At 46.9% G+C, this 17075-nt stretch overlaps 1 protein-coding gene across 1 annotated transcript; it reads right to left on the reverse strand.

Annotated features, from left to right (window-relative positions):
* Positions 1–958: 958 nt before the first annotated feature.
* On the reverse strand, positions 959–11690 carry LOC109317478 (embryonic pepsinogen-like). The gene is made up of 9 exons (XM_019546186.1): positions 11635–11690; positions 10984–11140; positions 9857–9974; positions 7143–7261; positions 5894–6093; positions 4994–5107; positions 3405–3549; positions 2383–2481; positions 959–1096 (listed from the first exon to the last, which is right to left on the reverse strand). The coding sequence occupies exons 1-9, from the start codon at positions 11688–11690 to the stop codon at positions 959–961; spliced, it is 1146 nt and encodes a 381-aa protein (XP_019401731.1).
* Between the last annotated feature and the right edge of the window lie 5385 nt (positions 11691–17075).

Raw genomic sequence — 17075 nt, forward strand, 5'->3', positions numbered from 1 at the left:
CTACCAGGGGTCTGAGATGCAAAAAGATCACATGACTTGCACAGTCCACAAGGCATAGGTAGCAGATCCAGGAAATGAACGGAGATCTCCTCAAACTACTAGAGACCCAGGCTGCCCCAGCCCCACTCCCCACCCCTGCTGCAGCTGGACTGCCTTGCAGCCCTACCTCTGGCCCACACTGGGGGGTGGGGGCAAGCCCCATTACCCCCACTTCTGCTGCCTATGGTGGTATTCCCTGACTTCCAAGTGCTTAATTGGGAGGGTTGGAAGTAGCTTTTCTCGGTGTAGCTTTTCTTTATAAAGTGTCAGCACTGACAATAAATAGCACCTTACTTCAAGGGAAGTCTCAAAGACGAAGGATGGTCCAGCGATTGGATGCTAACCCAAGTTCAGTCCCCACCCCATCACAGACTTCCTTTGTGGGTTGAGACAAGTCATCTAGGATCTTTCTCTCTCCATTCACACTCAGTAGCTGTGGATGATGGCACTGCCCTGTCTCACAAGGGTGGTGTTGTAATGGGGTGCTCAGATACTGTGGCAATAGTAACCAGGTAGGGGACAGCTTCTCAGATAATAAGAGCCATGTAGCAGTGCTCACTTCAGTGGAGCAATGGCAGTTTACACCCGCTGAAGATCTAGTTCAAAGACTGTGGCAGAATTACTTACAGAGTACGGTAGGAAGGGTTAGGGGAATGGAGCATGGCTCTGTGAGGGGGTGGTTGCGTGTGTTCAGCAGTGTGAACTGGGAAGGGTTTTATAGCTTGTATTTTATACAAATGAATGCGTGGCCAAACAAATCCGAATCATTCCTGCTTTCTTTACGTCTTGATAAGAATGTAATCGACTGTATACCAGGTCAGTTGTATACAGAAATATAATAACATGCTACTGTCTGGTAAAATATAATTATGGTAAATTGAGTACAGGATGGATCGTAGCACCCCCCGCTGGGTGATGTCTAAACAGACTTGGCCAGACCAACCCGGTTGTTTTCCCTGTCAAAGATGCTGTAGTACTCCCGGATGAATACATCTCCCAAGATCCACAGGTAGTTACTTGTGACCTGAAAACTACTAGTGCAGTCTCCTTGGCCAAACTAGATTTGGACAGAAAAAAACAAACAACTATTACAATCACTGGTTAGTACATCTCATTTGTTTCCAAAGGAGTTGGTTCTTTCACTGTAACTCCCAACACCTTGGGCAAAATCCTGCCACTGGCCCCGACTGGAGCAGCAATTGGCAATATCCTTTAGCAGCCGGCTGGAATGACCCAGCTTGGGTCTGACACAGGCTGGTGCTAGGACCCAAATGCTGACACCAGTTGCTTCCCCTTGCTGTGGCACAGCAGAAGCTCCCACTGCCTGGCCATGGCATGGGCAAAGCCCCTCCGCCAGCAGAATCCCACCAAAGCCCCCCAGCTCCACGGGCAGGTTCCCGTAGCTCCACAGGCTGACCATAGCCCACAGGCCATAGGTTGCCAACCCCTGATCTAGTGAGCTGGCAGAGCCATTGCGGCTGGTATACCAGCAGGGATTTAGAGCCTTAGCAATATAGTAGAGCAGAACATCGAGACATCATCACGTCAACCATCTGTCCCAAGGCAAGGTAAAACCAGATGAAGGCTAGCCTCAATGGACCTTTGTCTAACCAATTCTTAAAACCTTAGATGAAGGAGCTCTCACAGCATCTCTAGGGTGCCTGTTCTAGTGCACTTTTCTAGTTAGAGAATGTTTCCAAATATCTAGCTCAAATCTTCTTTTCTTCAGATCATGCCAATTCCTTCTTGTCCTTCCTCCCTGATGCACATCCTAATAGCATCCTCTCAATAACAGCCTCTTGCATGTTGAAGAGCTGTGATCATGTCTTCTCCCTGCACAAGTCCCCTCTTTTCTAGGCTAAAAAAGCCCACTTCTTTCAACTTTTCCCCACAGGTCCTGTGTTCTAAACCTCTTAGGGTTTCTGTTGCTCTCCTCTGGACTCCCTGCAGCTTGTCTTCTTGAAGGACAATGTGCAGACCTAGACACAACACCACTACTGATGCCTCAGCACCACTGAGCTGAGCAGAACAACCTCACTTCCTGTCTTACATAAGATACTCCTAATATACTCCTCAGGCAGTAGCTCAGACCTCTCCTAGGAAAGCTGATACAAAGTCTCCTAATGTCAGTGTTTCTACTGATTTCAGCAGGCTTCGGATCAGGCTACTAACTCCTTATCCCCAAAGCCTTCCCTCAAGCCTGCTCCTTGCTCTGCTCCCCAAGCCCTTCCCCCTGAGCAGCTGTGCAATGGGAGGGCGAAGCTGAGCTGCGACTGAGCCCAGTCCATTTAGCTGTGCCCCACCGTGCTATTGTGTCCCACAAAGAAAGGCTCCATGTCATACCTGCTCAGTGTAGGCTGAAGGAGGCAGAGGGAACTGGATCCCATTGATTACAAAGATGATATCAGGCAGGCTGGGAATGTCATTGCAGTTGACATTATACTAGAGAGCACCAGAAAAAAAAAAAGAGTATGCAGTTATGAAAGAAACAACACAGCTATTTTACAAGGGACAAAAAGAGTAGAGGAGCAGTCTCAGAAGCTAGGTGGTCTGGGGTGTAGGTAGTACTTGGATGAGTGACTACCCTGGAATTGTATCCTCTATTTGTAACAAGAAGTCGTGGCCGAATGCTTTGAGAACAGTAAATTATAGAAACCTAATAGGCACATCTACATGTCACCCTAGAGATGTGCTGTGTCACCGTACGGCACACTACGGCAATGTAGAAATCACGTGAGTCTATGCATGATTGTCAGCAAATTCATCATAGCGGCTGGCTGCCCTGTTTTGGTGTACTACTACTGCAAAGTAGCAGTGAAGTCTAACTGTGTAGTACATGCATGGCACAGTATAAATGGAAATACTAAAGCATGGCAATGTGTAGATGTACCCAGTGAGGAGCAAGACTTAATTTGGTCCCATTGTCACTGCTGAGAAATAGATGGAACTAGGTTGAGTTTGGATTTAGGTTGTTATGGCTAAACATCACCAGCACATCATCCTGACTCTGATCCAGGCCAAGAGATAGGACTGATTAACCCCCTCAAAAATAATGAACTATTTATATAACAATTGTAATAATAAAAAAAAATGTAATAAAATAAATCCAGAGCTTCCAGTCGTTTGTCTTCCCCCTCATAAATATCAAGCCCTGCAGTCGGCCAGAATAGTGCCCACAGGAAACCCTAGGACCAGCCCGGACCCTGAGGCTTTTGCATTGTTGCTTTGTCTGATTTACTAGTAAAGCCAAAGCTCAGGAAGTGGAGTGAGGCCGAGCCTGCAGGCTCTGCTGGGACTGTCCCAGGGACTTAAACCATTTGAGTGCAGGGGGCAGTGTGACAACAGGCTCCCTGAAGGACTCTCACCTCGCCATATTGTCCCGGAGTAGCTCCAATGACTTTCCGTATGCTGCTGATGTCTGGTGAGGGCCCAGCCAAGACAGCAGTGCCGGTATCAACAATAGCTTGGCAGCCAGATTCGCAGGCGATCACCTTGCCATTCACAATGATGCTGAATGATTGAAAACATAAAAAAAAAGTACTTGAACTTGAAATGGCAAGGATGCACAGGAGGCTGTAAAATGTTAGACCTTAACGCAACAAACAGCATTACTTCCTCAGGCTCAGGCCTGGAGTGGCTGAATCAGTAAACGCACTGTCCTTACTGAAGTCAGCTGTCATTGACTTCATCCTGACACCTGCCTGGATAAGGACTCAAGGAGCCTGGCCTCCATACAGTCAACTGCCATAACACGAAGGGCGCAATCCAAAGCCCATGAAGTCAACAGGAACCTTCTCACGCCTGCTTACGTTTGCAACAGCTCCAAGAAAACTGGCTCAGATTTCAGTCCAGCTCCATTGGCATATCTGAACTATGACAATTCACGTGAGTTGAGGACTGGCTGTATGGAGTCCATGCTCAGCTGGGGCTGATCCAGTTCCTAGCTCCAGCTGGAGGTGATCAGGGCCCTGGCTGAGTGATCCCCAGGGCCCACAGGAAGAGGTGCCACCCACACTGGCCTACATAAGCTCAGACCAGCTGGCAGAGTGTTGTCTGAGCAACTCAGCTGCTAGTCTGGGTCTCCTGGGCCACTTAGAAGCCTGTAGCCTACTTGACTGCTTGCTTTCGCCTAGATCCTGAATCTTGTCTCACATGGACCCGTGCCTTGTTCCTGCCAGTACCTTGCACTGCCTGAACCTCTGCCTCACTCCTGCCTGCATTCTTCCCTAAGTCCTGTCTGTCACCACTGCTATGCCTGCCTGATCCCATCTTGGACTGGTGTTCCTGTCCTGCCTGCTCTTGAGTGGCCCTGTCCTTGGCTTGGACTTCCTGGTACAACCAGTGGCCTTCTTTGGGCCAGATGAACCCTGGCTTCATGATTTGGACTTGGGCTGACACTACCTTGACCACAGTGTGCTCTATGGTAACTCCTGCTCTAGCACATCCCCTTGGACTGACGGCCCACACCCCAGTCATACCTTATGTGAGCCCCATCTGTCCTACCATGTATCTGGAGTGGAGATAATAGCAGATCTTTATTGTGATTTCTATAAAAGTCCGTAGGGATGTGCAGTGACATCACCAAAGTCACTCAGGCGGTCAGGGCCAAGGTTGGGAACATACTGGTTCCCTGTGTTCCAGTTTATTCACTGGAGTATACTGCTTTCCTCGATGACTTGGGAGGAAGCTCAGGAAAAGTGAGCACAGACATCTAAAGGCACACTTTGGGGACATGAGGCCTGAGGCCAGATTTACAAAGGTATTTAGGCAACCCAAGGATGCACATAGGACCTAGCAGAAAATACAAGAGAGGGCCTAGGGGAGTTAAGCACCACTGACATCCTGACTGCTAAAGTCAATGTGAATTTGGTACTAATAGAAGAAAAATGCCTGCAACTGTGGAAGTGTGCCAAAGACCACCAGATTTATTTAATCACCTTTGTGTGTTACATACCTGTCCAATGAGATCTGCCAATAGCGCTGGTGAGAGACAGGGATCCAGTGGATAGGGCCAGTAAAGTAAGATTCATCAATTCCCCCAAAAATGAGCATACTACCATTTTGTTCTCTAAAAATGACAAATGCATATAATTACATGAAATACCGGTGTTAGGTGCTGTACAAATATGGAAACTAAAAAAGACAGTCTCTTTGCCAAAGAAGTACAGTCTCAGTAATGGACCATTCCTAATAATAATTGCTTTTATTAAAAAAAACAGGTAAAAACACATGCATTTGTTTCTAACTGAATCATTTCAGAGAAATGATCAATTTAAGAATATTTCCACCAGCAAGACCATCACTTCTTTTTCACCATTTGCTATTCTTTTGTTTAAAATTCTTTAAGTCATGTAGCAGGGGCAGCAGAGTGTGACTTCAGTGGCCAATCAAACAGCATAACAGCTAGTGAATAATTTAGCTCTCCTAGGATACTTTTCACTAGGGGTCTTAGAGTGCTTTCAACAGCAGTATCCCCATTTTATAGAGCGAGAAACAAAGGCACAGAGAAGAAGATTGTCTTGCCCCAGGTCATGTAGCGAGTCAGGCCAAGATGAAACTCAGGCCGTAATCACTGCTTCCTAAAGAGTCACTGGGAATAGCCCACGGACAGGGAACAGGACTTTGTTTCAATGAACAGGCAACGTGTTCTCGCGGACCGTACACCAGCCATATTCTTGGTTCTACCACTGGTGATGGTGGCTGTAGGCAAGTCATCGCACCTCTCTATGCCTGAAACATCATGTTTATAAAATGGAGCTAACTACAGCAGGAAGCAAGCACAGTATCTTGGTCCAGGATTTTCCCCCACACTCCTATGGAAATGTATTACTTCCATGTTTTGCAAGTCACTTACACACTGAGGTACACTGAAAACAAGTGCTGCTGCACCACGTTCTTGGTCATCATGTTATCAAAGACAGGAATAAGCCCACCAACAGCTAGATCTGGATAGCCCAGGCCCAGGATCCCATCAAATTTGCTGTAGGTGAAAAAGGGTCCTGGCTCGCTGGTGCTCAGTGCTAACTGCTGGTTGGTGTCGATGAGGGAGGAAACCTGGGAAGGAGATGGATCAGTTCTTTAGCTCCTTATCTGGCCAGAAAACCACTGAGTTGATCAGTATTTGAAGGAAATGTCATATAAAAGCAATGCTGAGGGGGTAAGGCTGCTCTCACAAGAGTGGGTTTTTGCTGTTCTGTGCTTTACACATCCAGAAAGCACGAGAGACTGTTTACACACGCTCAAATTGAGTACTCATAGAGAACTTTATTCTGGTTTTCACCCCTCTTCTGGGATAGCTCTGACCAGTCAAGCTATCTCCCCTGCAACTGAGGGACCAGACACAGTCACAGTGCCTACTGTGGGCAGCAACTTGAGAGAGCTGATATGTATCCGCTCCTCAAAGTGCTCACAGCTCTCAATGCCTGGACATGTGTTGGGGACTTCACTGGAGGTATTCACCCCAGGAAAAGACAGACTGGCAGGGCTCTGGGGGATGGCAGAGTGGGTAATGTGCTTGCAGAATGGTCCCCTCCCCCAGCTGCCTATTGCAAAGATGCTGGTTTAGCACTGGGTGGATGGCCTTTACGATTGTTTGTCCACTCACTTTTGGCACCACCTCCGTGGAGAGTTATATAAGAAAGGAGCCAAAGAAGCCAGTGCTCCCATGAGGTGTGAAAAAGGCAAATACTTGCACTGTGAGTATACTCTGCATGGGCCTATGGCCAGGGCAGATGGCTGTTGTAAACCTATTACTGAGCAAGAGATGAGCTTCTGGACCTGCATCCTCAAAAAGGGTATTGTGGAAAGGCAAAGTACCCCACCCTGTGAAGAGGAGGCATCTTTGAAAACAGTGTGTCCTATGGCATGTGTCCCTGGGGCAGTGTGCTAAGTCCTAACTCTTAGCCAGGAGTTATGCACCTAAGTCCCTTTGTGGGTCTAAGCCACAGTGCCCAAGTGTACAGCCAAGCCTGTTTCATTGTTTGCGTAGCAGCCAGGGGGTAAGTAGCTTCACTAAGAGACTCGCCATTTGTTGTCTCCTCCATGTTTGTGAGTCACTGAAATAATGGGGAGGGCTGTAGCCTTTCTGCTGCATTAGTACTTACTAGCACTGTATCGGATCCCACAACCCCATCCATGCTGCCTATGCCATACTGAATGGTTATGCTGATCCCTGTGCCATGGTAGGTGGAGGATTTTGACGGATCAAACCTCCGGTGATTTTCTGCAAAAGAATAGTTAGAAAAAGCATCAGCATCCAGCCCTACTATAAAGAAGAAAATATAGCTCAGCTGTTTAGTGTAATCAGTGCTCTTAACTTCACGTTCTGCATTTAGAAGCACTTTGTAAAATCTAAGGTATTTCTTTGGCCTCTGCCCACATAGCATGTTTTTCTTGCATCCAACACCTGCTCTCCCCTTCCTCCCAAATCAGGGTGTGTATATTAAGGAGGGAAGCTGGATTTCTGCCTGAAGTAGAAGCCCCCTGCTCTGATTTCTTTTCCAAGATCAAGTGCCCAGCAGGAGCACTGGAATTTCCTTTCAGGCACCTGAGGGGGTTAATTGATTTAATGATTCATTGTTCTTCACTCAACAGACATTAATGGTCATCTCTTTCTCTCACTCTCTCTCTCTCTCTCTTTTTTAAGGGTTTTGATTTCCATCCATTAATCAAGCTAACTTTTCGTCTGACAGTTTAGATGTCCTCTGGCTACTCCTTGTGTCACTTTTGTTTCACAGCCTCTTACAGAATTTTTAGGTCTGTGCCACATCTATGAAGCCCTAATTCTGGAAATCCTTTTTTTGCCTTCCTAAAACAAGGTGCATGTTATTCCAGGCCATGTTGTATTTTATAACACATGGTAGTAGCATAGTTCCTCATAGTATTTAATGCATTTATCCTCAAAACTTCCCTCTGGGGAAGGGCAGGGCAGTGCTGTTAGTCTTAGGGTGATAAAAAGCAGATAAGTGCTTTACCCAAGGTTACCCGGGACCTCTGAGAGCAGGGTCTGAGTCTGAGAGCGCAGACAGACGTGCAGCCCCCTGCTGTAACTGAGAACACTTTGCAGGAAACGCTGTGAGTTACAGTGATCCCGGGAACCAAACAGAAGTTCACTGCTGGCTCCAGGAGGAAGGGAATTTAGCTTCTGGCTGCAGCTTGCACCTGATTTCCAGTGGCAACGGCCCCTCCTCCTCCCAGCCTGTGCCTTTTTCACAATGGGAGGGGAGAAAGGGGGCAGAGGGAGCTCATTCTAGGGTTACCCAGCCTTGGGGGAGTCCTATACACCCACCCCACCCTCCAGCTGGGGCTGAGAAAAGCCCAGACTGAGCTCCCTCTGCCCCCTTTCCCCCATCCCATTCTGAAAACAGGCTGGGAGGCAGCACAGACAGAAGTTACAGAAGACGCTTTGTTTTGAAATGTCTTCATCTGACCCCTCATGGAATGAAGGTTCAGATTTTAACCTGATCAGCCATTTTTGCAGCTGTCTGCAGCCAAGCACTTGTTTGGTCATGGCTTTGGACTGCTTTCTGTGACAGGATTGCTTGAGAATTGTCATTTCTGTCTGGGCCCTGAATCACTACCTAGTGCTGTAACAACTCTGACATTTCTGAAACTAGGAAAAGCCACCAGAGCGATAGAAGAACAAGACAGGCATGGGGATAATACTGTGCAGGTGAAAACGAGCCTGCCTAGAGGACTTTGCTATATCCAAATTTCAGTCCCTGTTCCTAAACACCTAGTTCATCTTGTTGAAATTTGAGAGACTGCACTTATGTGTTAGAGTGTGCAGATTTGGAGTCCCCTTTCCAACCTATATTGGCAATTGTGCATTGACATGGTAACCAGATCCCCACTCTTACAAACATTAACTCACTGATTTAAAATGAACTCACAAGATGCCTATCACAAATTTTGAATCTTGGCCTACTGGTAACTATACAGCTCAAACCTTGGTAGCATTAAGATGGCCATTCAGCAATAGCTCAGCCAGCCCCTTAGAAAAATCTGTCCCATCCCCATATCATCTAGGAAACATGCCCTCACTTCTGCCAAAAACACTCTCAAGTGGGCACCCTTCAGCTTTCCTGGGAAGCCACTTTGGTCTCAAGTAGTGCAAGTTTGTTAAAGCACAAGGTCCAGAAGTTTCACTGAGCCCACTCTGACAGCCACTCCCCCTCTCTCATGACAAGGGTGACCCAGCTCAGACACGCAGCTGGCTACAGTTATGGGCAGTGTCTCAGGGAGAGTGAGAAGCGATTCTTTCAGGCCTCCGCTCCTGCTGTGCGGTTCCCTAGTACTTAACTACTGGGCATGCCTATGTGTACGCGTTATGTGCAGTAGTCTGTTTTATTGCTCATGAAAGTGTTATGTAAAAAAAATGCAATTATACCAATGTGCAGTAAAATAAGCTACTGTGCATTAAGTGTCACTTAAAAACACACACACTTTTGGTACTGCTCTTTAGGGCAGACTAATGTGCATTTATTTAGTACCTTGCATTGGTAGGACCTAATTTAATGTCATAACCCTTTCTAAGATATAAGTTATCTGCAGCAGAAGAATTACTCTAGTATTTTTCTGTAGTCAAAAAATGAGTGAAAAGTAAGAGGTGGTATTTTGTCTTGAGCCTATTGTGGGATTTCTTGAACCCAAAAAGTTGAGAACCAGTGGCAGAAAGTCACACTGGGAGGTAGCTGTGAACATGGGCATTAAAGCCAGGTCTCCTGAGTGGCAGCTATAGGGTCTCTCACACAATCTGTTCCATCACACCATATTAAAGGAGTGGCGTAGATGGGGGAGGAAGCAATCAGTTACTTACGGCAGGCCTCGCTCTTGCAGGTGACGGAGGGAACCCAGAGGTTGGATGAACCGGTATCAAATACAACAGTGAACTCCTGAGGAGGGGTCCCAATGGAGATCATTCCAAAATACTCTGCCTGTTCAAGTAAGAGCGACAAAAATGGTTCTCATCAGCTAGTTATACATACATGTGTGTCCTCTACATGTCAAATGGTTAACTTCAGCCATGTGAAATGTTCACCGGAGTAAGCACCAAAAGCCAGAGCCAATAAAGGACCTAAGCATCTGGGCAAATCTCACTTTAGGCCCCTAGTCCAAACTTATCAAGGGAAAGGCGCTTCTCAGCTGCTGCCTCAGATTACATGTGCCTAAATATTGGGGGTGCTGCTATTAGTGATTTGAAAACTCCTGGGCACTGAGGCTCTACCCCTGCAACTGTCTCAGGTTTGATAGGTGCAGCATTTACATGTGCATACAGGACCGCAGCAAATCCAGCTGGGGTGGTGCAGCCCCCTGGCAGTCAGCTTGCCATTCTGGAGGTGCCCTGCCCTGGCTCAGTGTGCTGCGGAGAGGCTGGTTGGGCCACAAGGTTGCTATAGTGCAGGGCTAGTTGGCAGACAAGCCCCCACTGTAGCACCCTCATGCCCCAGCCAGCACAGGCCACATGTGTACTGTGCGGTTCCAGTGTAGATTGTTCCCTAGACTCTGTCTGTTCAGGTCAGATGCAAACATACCAGATTGTCTTGAATACAACATGCACCTTTCCCCCCAAAAAGCGCTGGAAATCGAGGGACTTATGAGGGAAATACAGTAAAAGCAGTTTCTGCCCATTACTGAGCAGAAGTGAAAGTAAAATCTGCACTCACAGGGAGCAGTACAATGAGCAGGCCGGGCTCCCTCACAGCTGCTATTCAATTACTTACTACAAGGAAAAATCTTCTTTTCCCTTCAATCTGCCTTTCAAAATCAGGGTACATATTTTATTCCAGCGCATCTTGCATGTGAGAAAATGTGGTGAAAGGGACTTTGCTCTATATTGGCAGGTAGACCTACCCATCCAATAATCAGCCTTCGGATCCCCTATAAAGGAACCATAATGTACTTCCCACCCTGAAGCAAATCTATTGTACCAGAGCAGAAACTCACATCAAGGGAGTTCACGAGTGGCTCATAAACGCCTCGGGAAGCAAACGAGTGTGCATATTTGGTGCCGATGTCATAGTGGTGCTCCTTCAGGAAGTCTTCCAGCAAGGCTTTTTGCCTCAGGATTTCCCTCATCTTCTTCCCTCTCTGCAAAGGTATCCTTGTGTGCAAAAAAAAAAAAAAAAATAACAGCCAAGATTCCCAATCACTAATGTCCTGCAACAGACTTTTCTTATGCACGGGGTCTAAGGGAAACAGTTTGCATTAAAGCCACCAACTCCCATGGCATTCACAATGGGTTTCCTCATTTGGCTGATGGAATAAACACTTAAAATCAGCTGAAATACCCCTCCGCTTACCAAGCATGGGTATAGTCTCACCACGGCCAGCACAAGCAACTTCTCCATTTGGAATGGCCTTGTCCATCTCATAACTTCCCATCTCTTCCCAGACCTCATCTGAAAAGAGATCTTTCCTCCTTCCCATGTTTAAGCTGTTTACATTTCCTATCCCTCTGTTGTTAGATAAATGAACCTGGGAGCCAGAAGGGACTGTGAGTTCATTTTATCAACTTGCTTTTTTTTTTTTTTTTTTTTTTTAAAGCAAGCTGGTAGCAGCAGCACATGAAGGAGAAGCAGTCAGACAGCAACGTACCTGGTAAAGCCTTCAGAGAGGGCAAAAAGAGCACAGAGAACCACCAAGACCTTCATCCTTCTGTTTCTACAGGCCTGCTACAGATGTGGGGCTGTTGAATATAACTTGCCTGCTTTTATAATCTGAGGTTGACTCTCCTCAGGGGGGGACCTCCAGGAAGTCAGATTACAAGAGAAATTCCAGCTCAGGCTGGTGATAGCAGATCACTCTGCAAACACCCCAACAGCTGACCAAGGACTAACATGATAGCACACAATTTCTAACATCAGTACATTGCACCAAAGAACAGCGCACGTGTTTCTTGCTGCAGCAGATTGTGCCTGTGATAATCAGTTGAAGTGTTTTAATCTTTCATTTGTTTATACTTTCCTTTTTTGGATTCAACTTGAATTCCCTTCCCTGACCTTGGATAGCATGTCATGAGTCTCTGGCTGGTTTCATGTCCTAATAGGCCATTGCCAGCCAGGGAATGGATATACGTAGCTATATCCCAGTGCAGCATGTTGTGTCTACTGATTCCAGCCCCTGATATCTATGAAACTATGAAATTAGAGGACTAGGGAATGCAGCCATAGGGCACATGATGTGAATGAGGACTACTGAGAGACTGAGCTAGTGATGTAGACTAAATGAAGGTGCCAGTCAGGAAAGCAGGTTTCGGTGCCATCTTGTAAGGAGCTAGATGCAAGGTAGAAAGCTGCAATCTCAGGATGAATGATTGGCCTCTCAGCCAATCAGAGACAAGGTCAGGCCACAGGGGCGGCTTCACCAGCCAGTGGTGCTGGGTGGGACTGCCATGAAATGTCTGTGAAATGGGCTCTGTGCATTGCCAGCGGGCCATGAAAAACCCTTCGTCTCACCATGATTTAACTATGTCCCTAGTAATTCTCTGATTGCATTTAGCAAAATCCTACATGAGGCTGGACGTGGACTGATGAATCCAAAACTGGTGGGACGTACACCAGTAGTATGCTAACCCTAGATTCTTTCCAGGTTAATTTTCCATGAGGTTGGGCAACTTCATGATTTGTCTTCTACTTTTTGGATTGGTATCATGTTAATGACAACAGTGTAAAATACTAGCTCTCTGTGTACCTAATCTGCTAAAAGGCCATCTCTTCCCTTCATCTGCTCTCCATCCCAGCCTTTCCACTGCTCTTTCTACACCACTATCTGTCCTCTGCCCCTTTTCATAGTTTCATAGATGTTAGGGGCTAGAAGGGACCTTACAAGATCATTGGTATTGCAGTACTGTAAGGAGTGCTACTACACAAAGACACCCACCTCACTTTGCCAGACCCAAAACCTCACTTCAAGGGTCTCTCTCAGGGACCCTACAGCTGGCTGTCCTACTTTCTGGAGAACCCCTGCAAGCCTAGGGTAACGCAGCCTCCACCCGGGCACTGGTTTCCTGCCTGTTACACAGAATCTTTTCTGGGCAGCGAGTCTGCCACCGCATTCAGGCATCCCTTTATGTGTTCCACTTTCATGTTGAACTCCTGAAGCTGCCATGCCTACTTTTGAAGCTTGGCATTGGTATTCTGCATTGTCTGCAGCCTTTGAAGTGGGGCACGGTCTGTTAGGACTCCCCAGAAATAGGGTCTCAGCTTGTTCAGTGCCTAGACGATTGCTAATCACTCCTTCTGCTTACCTGATCCCCTTCTTGCTCTATCTAGAACTGGTTTTTGACTCTGCAGGACAAGGAACTGACAAAATAAAAATAAGCAATGTTTGTATATCTTTTTTCCATGTATCTGAAAGGCCACTACAAACACCAAACCAGTGTTTGAGACACTGGCAAGGGTGACTAGGAGAAAAACCTATGATGGAAGGATAGGTAGTAGAGCTCTGAAGGATGATTAGGTAAGAGACCTAATTCATATTCATTTGGCCATACTGCCTCTATGACGGAATAATCCATACGCATATGGTTCAGTTAACCTTGCTCCAACATATTGCTCCTCTCTAGAATACAAATCTGTTCTAGATCAAAATCTAGACATGAATCCCAGGTTTTATTGCCTGTCACCCCAATTGCTACCTAAGAAACTATAGTGTAACTATTGAGGGGTGACCGGAGCAACAGCCCCAGGCAACAGCTTGGGAGCAGGAGACATGGCAAGATAAACAGCTGCTGCCAGGTGACTGGACCACTGGTAATCTGTGGCCACTGCTGCCCAACGCTCTGCAGCTTCCCAGAGTACACGGTTACCCTGGTAGGCCTTTGTTTGAAGAAAATGTATTCTGCCTGCACTTTGCTATGACAGAGCACTGAGCTGCAAACCAAGAATCTGATATCATCTACTGCCAGAATGAGATTAGGACATTTGCTGTCTCCTATTTGGTGGCAGTAATGAAATGGGTCAAATCACAAATACCAGTATCTGTGGAGATGGTCCAGCTCCCCAGTGTCGCCTGTTATTAGCACAGAATCACACTGTAGAGTCAGAGGCAAACACTGAGAAAGGTGACCCTCAAGCAAAGGTAACACCACATAGCCCTTATCCAGCAAGACAGAGAACAGTAAAAAGAGATTGAAATCATTTATATATGTCAATGTCAAACATGCCGATAACAGCAGAAGAGATCAGATTGCCTTTGTGACTTACAGCAGGGAGAGAAGGAAATTGCCAGTCTGGCATTATCTGTCATTGGAGGTGCCAGGCATGGGTCTTGTGATGAACAGTATTTTTTATGAATGGGGGGCAGGCCTCTGTGGTGGGTTGTTTGCTGTCGAGTTTGATCCCACAGAGTTCTCCGAGGAAGTGGGTGGGAAGAGGAAGACACAGACTCAGATAAAGAGAATCTGCCAAACACTCAGATATCATAGTCAGGCTCCTAGCTGTGAGGAGATGGCTTCTTGAAAGCTGAAAAAGAGAGCTTAAAGGGAACTTAAATCTGTTACAGGACCCTGAGACTTGGGAAGGTGAGAGGTGTGGGTGCTCTAAGACCTCTACCCATAGAGTCAGTGAGCGTCTGCAAGCTGGGAAGGTAACCTGCAGACAAGGGTCTGGTCTGCACCTCCTCTGCTCTGCCTAGGAGTGGAGATGCAACATATGTCCTGCCCTCTTGTTCCTGTTCTGCACACCTTCAACCTCAGCAATGAGGCCATGGGGCCTGTTGGCTCTGGATTTAGGATCTGGATACCAGACCAACCAGGACCTTTCTATTTGATAATAGGTACATTTATTGGTACACAGTAATAACAGAAAAGAAACAATATTAGTAATCAAGCAATTATATATATCTACCAAATTCTAGGGCTGTCATCAAAGTACATCTGGCCAGGAAGCGGTCTTCACTCTGAGGCTCTCCCTTATGTGTCAGATGTCAGCAGTCTGGAGGTGGGATGCCAAGGCCTACACCCCACTCCCCTCCACCCCTCCTGGGGTGGATGAGACGGGCTGGTGGTGTGCCTTCTGTCCATGGTGGCCTCGGGGACCCTTTCTGGGGGATGGGGTTGGGGAAAGTGACCCTCTCAGGAAGTAGGATGGAGAGAAACGGGGAGGGACCTGGGGTGGGATGGGAAAGGATGAAGGGGGGGGGGGGCGCTTTTGTTACTCTCAAGTCTTTGCTTGTATATTCTCCTTCTCTCCTGATGACTCCTGATGACTCTTCATGTGTGGCTATCACTTGTTGGTCTCTCTGTATGGTCACATGTCCACGTAGCTTTCCAGGCCTTCTCCTAATTTGGTCTGTTCCCAAACCAGGACTCAGGCCCCTCTTCTCTGGGGCCTTGTTAGCTGGTGCCACTTTTATCTCGTGTTATGGGCGATATGGTACATATTTTCTGTGTTCCCAGACTATGTGTCCTTGTTACATTAGAAAGCCTGTCTCCCTCCAAGGTTGGGAAAAACTCTGTGACCCAGATTCTTAACACCTACTGCCCAACCTGAACCATTCTAATACATACACCTATACCTATAAGCCAATTTCCAAAAAACAAACCTTTAAATGCCATTTCTAAGCCAACAGAGCAAAGCTAGTGTTGCTCAGTATGTGCTAAACATGTTTGAGACAAAGGCCTAAAGACTCATTTATGCCACATGAGCAGCTGGTCCCAGCTGCTCTGCAACCTGCTCCAGCATCTACAAAGACTGAGAGGAAGGAGTATATAAAGGGTTGTCCTGAAGACACTCTTTTTGAGTTTCTTTAAAGAGCTCACTGACCCCAGGTCCCCAAATCCCTTTACTGCACAGTATGTTTTCCCTCATCAAGGAACGTCAGTTCTGTAACCTCACAATCTTTTTTTGATCAACTAAATAGCTGAAGCCTGAAGGCTGCTCACCGTGAGGCATTCCTCCAGCCCTCAGGTCATCCTTGTGGCTTTTATATATACCCTCTCCAACTTTTCCATTTCCTTTCTAAACAGTGGATGCTCAGGGAAGGGGATTGGAGTGGCACCCAGCGAGGCTTTGGGGCTAATTTGTGGCATGCCTGCCAAAAAAGTTGGTCACCTCTGCACCAGAGGATCACCTTAGTTCTTTTGCCACAGCATGGTACTAGAAGGTCAGGTGCAGGTGCTCATTCACTCTGACCCGTAGATTATTACCAGTCATGGTTTCTGTGGTATAATCCTCACTCTGTCCATGTGGCCTGCTCCTCCGTATTCCTAGATCTGTACTTTTGCATCTGGCTGTATTCAAACACATTGTCTTTGAATGGGTCCAGTTTACTAAACTATGCACATTGTTCTGTGTCACTGTTCTGGCCTCATCATTTTTTGTTTTCTGCCAAATTCTGTATCACCTGCAAAATTTATCAATAGTGACCATATTTTTTTTTCTGAAATGACTGAATAGTGTGACACCTAATACTTGAAGAATCTCACTAGAAACATGCCTATTTAATGATCACTATTAGAAACATGCCTATTTAATGATGAGTGGAGCAGGGCTTGAACACAGTGGCGGTGGCGGCAGATGGCGGTGGTGGCACCCATGTGTAAGCTCCCCCCTGCCATGCCTGGCCAACTAGAAAATGCCTGTGCAGCCCACAGAGGGGAGCTGCTGCCATAGCCCACCCTGGCTTTCCTCCTGGGAGGTGGTGGCGCAGGGTGGAGGGTGGTGGTGCTCCATCCCTGCCTGCCTACATGTACCTGCTAGTCCCTTTCCAAGTACCCCTGGTTGGCAACCCCTGTGTTAGAGTATGAAAGCCCATCTGTGATAACTTTAGCCTTAATTCATTGATGGCTATACCTCTGTGGGTCCACTTTCATTTACTGGGTGGGAAGACCAGGCATATGGCCAGTCACGGAGGAATAGCTGGTCTATTGTAAGCCGTACCCACTTTTGCTTTACGGTACTTTGTATATCCAGGTACTCCCTTGCACAGGATCTGTACACACCAGAAATTTGTTCAGAACATTGAGGTCCCTGGAAAAGCGCAGGCTCAGGGGTGATCTGATGGCCACCTATAAGTTTATCAGGGTGACCACCAGT

This window comes from Crocodylus porosus, unplaced genomic scaffold (genome assembly GCF_001723895.1).
Source record: "Crocodylus porosus isolate Cpor-Errol unplaced genomic scaffold, CroPor_comp1, whole genome shotgun sequence".
Lineage (NCBI taxonomy): Eukaryota > Metazoa > Chordata > Crocodylia > Crocodylidae > Crocodylus > Crocodylus porosus.

Bases quoted from the DNA above. Each gene is read 5' to 3' on its own strand.
- LOC109317478 (XM_019546186.1), bottom strand. From the start codon at position 11,690: ATGAAGGTCTTGGTGGTTCTCTGTGCTCTTTTTGCCCTCTCTGAAGGC. The intron at 5,108-5,893 runs GTAAGTGACTTG...TGTCATTTTTAG, and splicing joins TTTTCAGTGTACCTCAGTGT to AGAACAAAATGGTAGTATGC. The intron at 3,550-4,993 runs GTATGTAACACA...TCAATCATTCAG, and splicing joins TGGCAGATCTCATTGGACAG to CATCATTGTGAATGGCAAGG.